General features: G+C 43.4%; 1 protein-coding gene across 2 annotated transcripts in view; it reads right to left on the bottom strand.

Annotated features, from left to right (window-relative positions):
* Nucleotides 1-4310: 4310 nt before the first annotated feature.
* Nucleotides 4311-8477, bottom strand: part of TTC13 (tetratricopeptide repeat domain 13) — a 46163-nt gene continuing 41996 nt past the window's right edge. For both annotated transcript variants that reach the window (XM_066611406.1, XM_066611407.1), the window contains exons 21-23: nucleotides 8230-8308; nucleotides 6673-6752; nucleotides 4311-4462 (exon numbers count right to left, since the gene is read on the bottom strand). In XM_066611406.1, the coding sequence (XP_066467503.1) occupies nucleotides 4351-4462; nucleotides 6673-6752; nucleotides 8230-8308 (271 nt within the window). In that variant the 3' untranslated portion in view covers nucleotides 4311-4350. The remainder of the gene's footprint in view (nucleotides 4463-6672; nucleotides 6753-8229; nucleotides 8309-8477) is intronic.

Raw genomic sequence — 8477 nt, 5'->3', positions numbered from 1 at the left:
AGATGGGCCCCTGGGACAACTATAGTTAGGTAGACGCGAACGCCAATTTCAAGTGTCTGTGATGATAAGCTTTTTGCACCCACTGGAAATAATGTGAGGGTGCTAAAAGGCAAGTCATTAGCAACACAAGTGATCTTCCTTTGAACTTGACTTTGCACGTCTTCACCACAGCTGTGCAAATAGCTTCTTTCTCTGTAACATGTAAAAGAAATCTGACACGAAAGCTAAAAACAAAGACAGATTTTAAAGTCACATTGTGGAATACAAATCAGCTTTCTCAAAACTCTCGATATGTTACACCAGCGCTTAATTCTTTGAATTACCCAGGGAGGTTTCTCTATCGCTGCTTCCTTAGTAGTAGAATAGTGTTAACTCCAAGTTGAAACAAGTACCAGAGATGCCAAGCAACTCTGAAGAACCAGTGGTCTCCAGACAATGGGGATAGTTCTAGAATTAAAAGTAGTTATCACAGATAATGAATCGTATCAGTTGATGCAAAAGTGCTGGTAAAATAGTTAAGTGTGAAAATATTCTCTATTTCCTTCCTTCCTCCCAACCCAGACGCTGGGAGTAATGGTTGATTCAGGTTATTTAGTTTAAAGATTGAAACAAACTATAAATATTCCCCTACCCATTACTCTAAAAGTGGTGACTGGTTCTTATAGACCAGTCACATTTTCCATACCAAAAACATTTTAAAAATTGGGAGAAACCAGCAATTAAAATCATGTATGTGTGCGGATGGATGGATAGATAGATCAAACCCACTAACACTCAACATCACAAACTTGTAACTTTGCCAGAAGACCATGCTAGTCTACTGTAAATTCTAAATATCAGTCATTTTTAACAGCAAAGATGAAAAATGAGAACAAAACTATGCAGAAGTTAGTAGCTGTTGCAGAAAACCTTCCATCACCATACTTGAACCTTCCCATTCAACCAAAATAACTAGTGTTATATTAGCATCACCACTTAGCCAGATTTCAGAGTCCTCCTGCAGTATTCCTTAATGAGGAGAAATGCAACTTCATTGCCCTGACAATAGGGTCTAATTCTTCCTCCTTCGCCATATGGCGTTAGCAGTATTATTTCATAGGAACATAGGAGGCTGCCTTATTCTGAGTTTCCTTTTACTCAATCAGACCCTTTGGTCCATCTAGATCAGGGGTCTCCAAACCTCAACCCACGAGCCACATCTGGCCCATGAGTTTCGCAGCAACTTGGAGCTAAAAAATAGCTCTTGGAGCGAAAAGATGCACCTCTGAGTTTCCCAGCATGGGTATATACCGCATTCAGCAACTAAGTGCTGAATGTAATGCAGTGTAATGGAAAGAAATGATTCCATTCCATTGCATTATATTAAGTACTTCTAGTGCCTGAATGAGATATATACTGATGCTGGGAAACCTGAAATATAAATTGAAGTTAATGTCTATGTTAAACTTATAAGGTGCAGAAACTGAGGGCACAATCCTAACTAGGTCCACTCAGAAATAAGTAGACTTTTGTGTTCAATGAGTCTTACTCTCAGAAAGTGAGGTCAGGATTGCAGCCCGAGACCAAAAAATGTTTGTGATTTGAATTAAGAACATAAGAACAGCCAGATGCCCCAGGGAGCACACCAGATAACAACAGAGCTGCATCCTGGTGCTCTCCTTTGCATCTGGCATTCTGACATAACCCATTTCTAAAATCAGGAGGTTGCACATACACATCATGGCTTGTAACCCATGATGGCTTTTTCCTCCAGAAATTTGTCCAATCCCTTTTAAAGGCATCTAGGCCAGATGCCATCACCACATCCTGTGGCAAGGAGTTCCACAGACCAACCACTCGCTGAGAAAAGAAATATTTTCTTTTGTCTGTCCTAACTCTCCTAACACTCAATTTTAGTGGATGTCCCCTGGTTCTCGTGTTATGGGAAAGTGTAAACAGCATGGCTCTATTCACTCTATCCTTCCCTGCATAATTTCCTATGTCTCCCCCCAGGCGCCTTTTTTCTAGGCTGAAGAGGCCCAAAGGCCATAGCCTTTCCTCACAAGGAAGGTGCCCCAGCACAATAATCCTTAGTCGCTCTTTTTTTGCACCTTTTCCATTTCCACTATGTTCTTCTTGAGATGTGGTGACCAGAACTGGATGCAATACTCCAGTGTGGCCTTACCTCCAGGTACGTTGTAGTTTTGCATTGTAGATACTTTTTCCAAACCCATTACCCCTCTTCCTCTGCAAATCAATTTTGTGCTCTGCTCCCCCCAATCTTTTTTCAAAATCCATTCCCCCCTTCCTATGCAAGTCAATTTTACCCTCTGCTTCCCTACTCCTTCCACTCTCACCTACTTATTGCATTCAATCAAACTCTCAGCACAATGTTTCTTCTTGTATGTATTATTTATTTTCCAGCCCTCCACACCATATCAGATATACGATGCGGCCCTTATGCGAAAATGTTTGGATCTAGATCAGTATCGTTTACACTGACTGGCCGTGGAAGTGCCAGGGATTGAATCAGGAACTTTTTGTAGTTAGTCTCCTTGCCACAGGATGTGGTGATGGCATCTGGCCTGGAAGCCTTTTAAAAGGAGATTGGATAAATTTCTGGAGAAGTTCATTACAGGTTACAAGCCATGATGGGTATGTGCAATCTCTGATTGTAGAAGTAGGCTACCTCAGAATGCCAGACGCAAGGGAGGGCGCCAGGATGCAGGTCTCTTGTTGTCTTGTGTGCTCCCTGAGGCATCTGGTGGGCCACTGTGAAATACAGGAAGCTGGACTTGATGGGCCATTGGCCTGATCCAGCAGGGCTGGTCTTAAGTTCTTATGCATCCAAGATATATGCTTTGTCACTGAGCTGGCCCTTGCCCACAGCAAGCTTTTCCCCCAAAGCCAGCTTGAGTCATGCACAGTTATACGTGACAAGTTGGAGCATATGGTGAATACACATATTTGAATGTCCATCCCCATACTGCCTTCAGTAAGCACATTACACAGTGAGGTCAGAGAACCCTAGCTAATGCAGCAACAGGGATGCTATCCCTCTTACATTGCACCTCCTGGAAACAGTTTCATACTCTTTGCATATGCTATGAAAAACTGCCAAAATAGGGTGGGTTTTTCCCAGGAGGGCAAACTTTTTTATGAAACATGCTCTCTGTTTGGTTCAGAATTAATTTAAATGCCATGCCCTTTGAAAGAAAACTATTTTTTTGTTTATGAAATCTGGTTTCTTAGAAGTATAACAGTCATGCAATAAATTATTTCTAAATATAACTATTAGGATTTGTGCATTCTGCCCATGTGTATAAACAACATTTTCATATTTAGTTTTTAAGACTTTTGGTTAAAATATTTTCAAAGGAAATCATCCTTTGAAAGCAAATATATTAAGAGCCCAATCCTATGCATGTTTACTCAGAAAAAAAGTCCCATTGTAGTCAATGAGGCTTAACTCCAGGGAAGTGTGGATAGGATTGCAGCTTTAGTTCCCTACGATGTCCCAGAGATCAGAACAGAAATCAAAAGGTATATGCCTTGAAAAATCCAGTGCTTGCCAGCTGAGCACTGTCACACCTGCACAACATCACTTTAGGACATACTGCACCTGTGCAAAAGTGTTGATGCAACTGTCTGTAACTGCGAGCCAATATATCTGTAGTCATTTCAGAAGTAATTTCTGCACATGATACCATCAGATACCGGAACTGGTTAGAGACTAAGGGCCCAATCCTATCCAACTTTCTAGCTCTGGTGCAGCCACAATGCAGTCCTGAGGTAAGGGAACAAATGTTCCCATACCTTGAGGAGACCTATGCGACTGCCCCCCCCCCCACTGCAAGATGCAGCGCATGCCCCATTGGTACAGCTGCATTGGCCCTGGAAAATTGGATAGGATTTGGGCCTAAGGCTATAGTCCTATACACAACCTGGGAGTGTCCCACTGAACTCTATGGGAATTCTGAGTATAGACATGTATAGGACTGCACTAACAGAATTGCAGATTCATAGCCTTATCCTATGCAAAGTTGTGCATCTACACTGGCTGTTTTCTTATGCACACCTGAGCCTGAACAGGATCAATCTGTTAATTTCTGAAACACATTAGCCATTAAGATGTAGTGGCATTGACTTATGCATAAAACATATAAGATGACGAGTTTCTCTCCAATGTTTCTTAATGATTAAAAAGGTTTCCATTTTCTATTGAGCCCCTAAAATAAAGTGATTCAAATATTCAATTTCGTAAAGAGAAAAAAATAATAAATGAGTGTCCATTTCTTCACAATATTTCCTTTTAAAAACAAAAACAAACGAAGAGATAATTGTTCTTTATTGGTATAAGTTATACAGACACTAAAGCCTTTTGAGGCAATGGGATGAATCTGTACTCAATACTTCAATCATGGTTCGTAAAGTTGGAAAGGATTCCGATACCAATGGAAGACTCTTGTAAGAAGGTGAAATGCTGCAAAAGGAAAGTGCAAAGATTAACAGAAAAAGCAGTCAGAAATCTGCTTGAATTAAACTTCACATTTTGAATTTTTTCGTCAAGCAGTCCAAGAATGCCAATCTAGGGGTCTAATATTTACCTGTGATGTCATTATTGGAATTTTGTGCAAGTAACTACAGAAGGGTTTTGTCTTTAGAATGAAATAATGGCATCTTCTAGCCTTATGACTACATATAATCAATTATATAAGCCCTTGAACATAATCTTATAATATATACACAGATAGCATAGACATCAATCAAGGAAGCTAGTTATACAAATTGTTCTATTTTAGCATATCACAGAGGAACTCAAATGTAGGTTTATCCATGTTCCTTCTTCTACCAAGTAAAATTCCACACATGCAGATCTCTAATGGTGTGCCCAAACTCAAATGTTCAGCTTTCTGCATGAGTATGTAACACTTCCTCTATGTCAGTCCACAGCTTCACTTAACATCCAGTACTGAACCACATACAGGGAACCAGTGATATTAGATGTAGCAGATTTACAGCCCAGTCCTAAGCTGCCTGGCACACGGGGCTGCCACAGCACCGAAAATGGCTGCCACAGTATTCTAAGTCAGGGGTCTCCAAACCCCGGTCCGGGGGCCAGTTGCAGCCCACTGCAAGCCTCTATCCTGTCCGCAGACAGCCTCTTGTCCCCTGAAAGCCTCTAGCCAACTTGACTGAACATGATCAGAGCTGTGCTCTGATTGCATCTGGAGGGTGTTCTGAGGGCCGGAGAGGCTGAGTGAATGAGCCTACTCATTCATTTATTCATTCATCTAAGTTCCATCTCTAATTTATTTATTTAAATTTTTTATTTAAATTTTTTTCCGGCCCTCAGCACTGCTCCAGATATTTCATGCGGCCCTCTGGCCAAAAGGTTTGGAGATCCCTGTTCTAAGTGCACTGGGCAGCTGCCTGCAGCTCCTCGGGAGAAGGGGACACTCGCCCCCTTCCCCCAGGTAAGGAAAGTAGCCCTGCAATGGGGCTACTTGATTCTGCGGCAGCCCTTGGGCTGCCGCAGAATCAAGAGTCTCTGTGTTGGGCCGTACACGGAGCTCAGGATCCAGTGAAACTGAGCTCCACCAGTCCCACCCTCCTCCCACCCTGCTCCCTCTCCCTGGTACGTCACCTCCTGCCCTCTCTCTGCCCCGGAATGCCTCCTCCCCGCCTCCCCCCAATCTCCCACCCACCTCTCTGCTGCCCAGTGGTTCAGGTGACTGCTGAGTGGTGGAGCACTGGCTTTCCACTGGAGCTAGCCCAGCGCTGGGCCAGTGCTAAGGGCTTGCAAATGTGCTTTACAGCATTCTTGTGACAGTGCACGCCAGCAGTGAGCCAGTGTGCACTGTTTAGGGTTGGGCTGTTTGTTTAACAAGGGCTAATTGCAGAGCATTAACACTATGTTTGAAGAGTCTTTTAACAAAAGAATAGGTATTCTTATATGTTAACACATCTTGTGTGCAAGACTGAAGACTACTAAGTGTAGAGCATGTGTTCTCAAACTCGTGGGTCACAACCCGCCAGTCCGGGAAGCCTTGACACTGGCCCCTTAAGGGGTAGGGAAGGAGGGAAGGTAGCAATGTGATCCCCAGGATCATGCTGCTGCCAGGGAAAAGGGTTCCTACACTTACCTACAGCCACCTCCAGTCTTGGGGGGAGGGGTCTGGGGAGCCTGGAAACTTCCTGCAGGTTCCCCAAACCTCCAAATATATGAAAAAGCCCATGTTTTCATCAAAAAACTGGAAGTGCGTTTTTTTGTTTTGCTTTTTTTTCTAGACGTTTGGAGGCTTGGGAGTCTTGCAGAGGGGTCCCCAGGCTCCCTGAACCCCCCCCCCCAAGAGGTTGGAGCTGACTGTAGGTAAGTGTAGGAACCCCTTCTTTGGCCCTGGCAGCAGCACAATCCTGGGCATCGAGTTGCTACCTTCCCCCCTCCCCTGCAAAGACTTACCCCGCAAAGACTTACTCTGCAAAGACTTACAACCGCTGGTGCAGAGGGTGAAATAGCTGCCTATGATGTAATTTTTAAATGTATAGGCTATATGGTCACTTTAATCATAGTGCAAAAAACCTATTTGAGTGACCTGGAAATTTCACAGTATGGAGAACATTTCAGATTCAAGTAAGACATGTTCTACAATACATAATAGATTATCATCTGATGTTGACATTACTAAATACCTTTTCAGATTCATCCAGTCTTTTGCTGTTTTACTGAAGGCCTCTGAATCAGGTGCTGTCATGGCTTCAAAATCCACCAACTGGAACACATGTAACACATCAGTCTTAAAATAAGATTTAGGGCTGTGGGAGCATAAGCATATATTCAGCACCATCCAGAATGTGCAGTGATGCTGGGCAAAAGGCACGCTGAGCAGAGTAGTACACTTCTGTCTGATTTCCTCTGCACAAGGTGCTACAGCAGAAGCTGAAGCGCTTGAGTTACTAGTATAATTTCAAAATTTTCAATTTACAGATCACCATCACCACTACTAAGGACTAATTATGAGACCCCTGTTGCAAGGCACAAGGGAGAGTTTATTGATCACAGCACTCAGCAAAAATTGGGACTGTTTATGGTAATAAATGAACCCCTAGCCTGTCGCAGACCTGTGACTGCCGGTTGCAACTGCCAGATGTGAGCTGTGGGCCGAGTTAGAGCAAGGTATTTTCTAGTTTTTATAGACTGTTCATGGTAATAAACAGAAGGTACATTATCTCTCAACACAGCTTACCATGCTCCTTTAGAGCAGGGGTGGGCAAACATTTTGGCAGGAGGGCCTCATCATCTCTCTGACACTGTCAGGGGCCAGGAAAAAAGAATTAATTTACATTTCAAATTTGTGAAAGCATATAGACCAAGCCAGACATAAGTTATTCAGACACAGTGCAGTATGTGTGTGTGAAAATAATGCCCAGGGAAAAGCAGAAAGCACATGGAGACTATAAAACACCTTGCTCTAACTCAGCCCACAGCTCGCGTCTGGCAGCTGCAACCAGAAGTCCCAGGCCAGCTTGGGTTCCAACAGTCTCCAACGGGCCAGGAGCTCGTTGGAGACTAGGGGCTTCCTGCGGGCCGGATTGGGGGACCCCGAGGACCACAATGGCTCCTGGGCCGGTGTTTGCCCACCCTTGCTTTAGAGGGATAAAGTGGTAACACAAGCTCACATACTTCATCTCTTCACAGAGATAGCATTCACAGAAGGAACGTGCCCCCACAGCCCAGACCATAATGGTCAGAGCTGGCACATTCCTATGGAATGACATACAGTTCATTCAGTTATATACCTATATACTGATATTTTGGGCCCAATCCTATCCAACTTTCCAGTATCAATGCAGCCGCAATGCAGCCCTCAGATAAGAGAACATTTGTTCCCTTTCTTTAAGGAGGCGTCCATGACACACACCCCACCACAGGATGTAGCACACACCTCATCAGAATGGCTGCATTGGCGCTGGAAAGTTGGATAGGAGTGGACCCTTCATTTCCCTTAGGCCTGCTTCCTACACTGAAACAGGAATAGTTCATCACTTGCTTTTACAGTTTCTTTATCTATGCCTAATAAAGGTTTATTCGTTCATTCAATAGTTCATCACTTTTGTCAGAAAGACACAACTGCCTTTTAGAAGTTACTGATTCTCCCAAACTCCTTCCAGAACCTCAATGCAACATCACTATTTCTACATATTGTTTTGAGGAGAACTTTGGTTACAAAAGTGAAATGCAGAACATACCTTTCCTTTTGGAATTTTTCCTGATATTTCTTTTCCACTTGCCATCAATGCTCCCATTACTATTGAGTAAGCCACTACACTAGAAAAGAGATAACACCCCAGAGAAAATAAATAATGAATATGGAGTATGAGCATTGGGCACATGGGAAGGGAAGGTAGGAGGAAATGCCCCCAAAACATCCTCATCGCTCCCCAATGGCAAACAGCTCCCAGGAGATGATCCTGTCACTTGGAAGCATGCAAGATGA

Source organism: Tiliqua scincoides, chromosome 1, assembly GCF_035046505.1.
Source record: "Tiliqua scincoides isolate rTilSci1 chromosome 1, rTilSci1.hap2, whole genome shotgun sequence".
Lineage (NCBI taxonomy): Eukaryota > Metazoa > Chordata > Lepidosauria > Squamata > Scincidae > Tiliqua > Tiliqua scincoides.
This window is presented reverse-complemented; position numbering and strand designations above follow the sequence as displayed.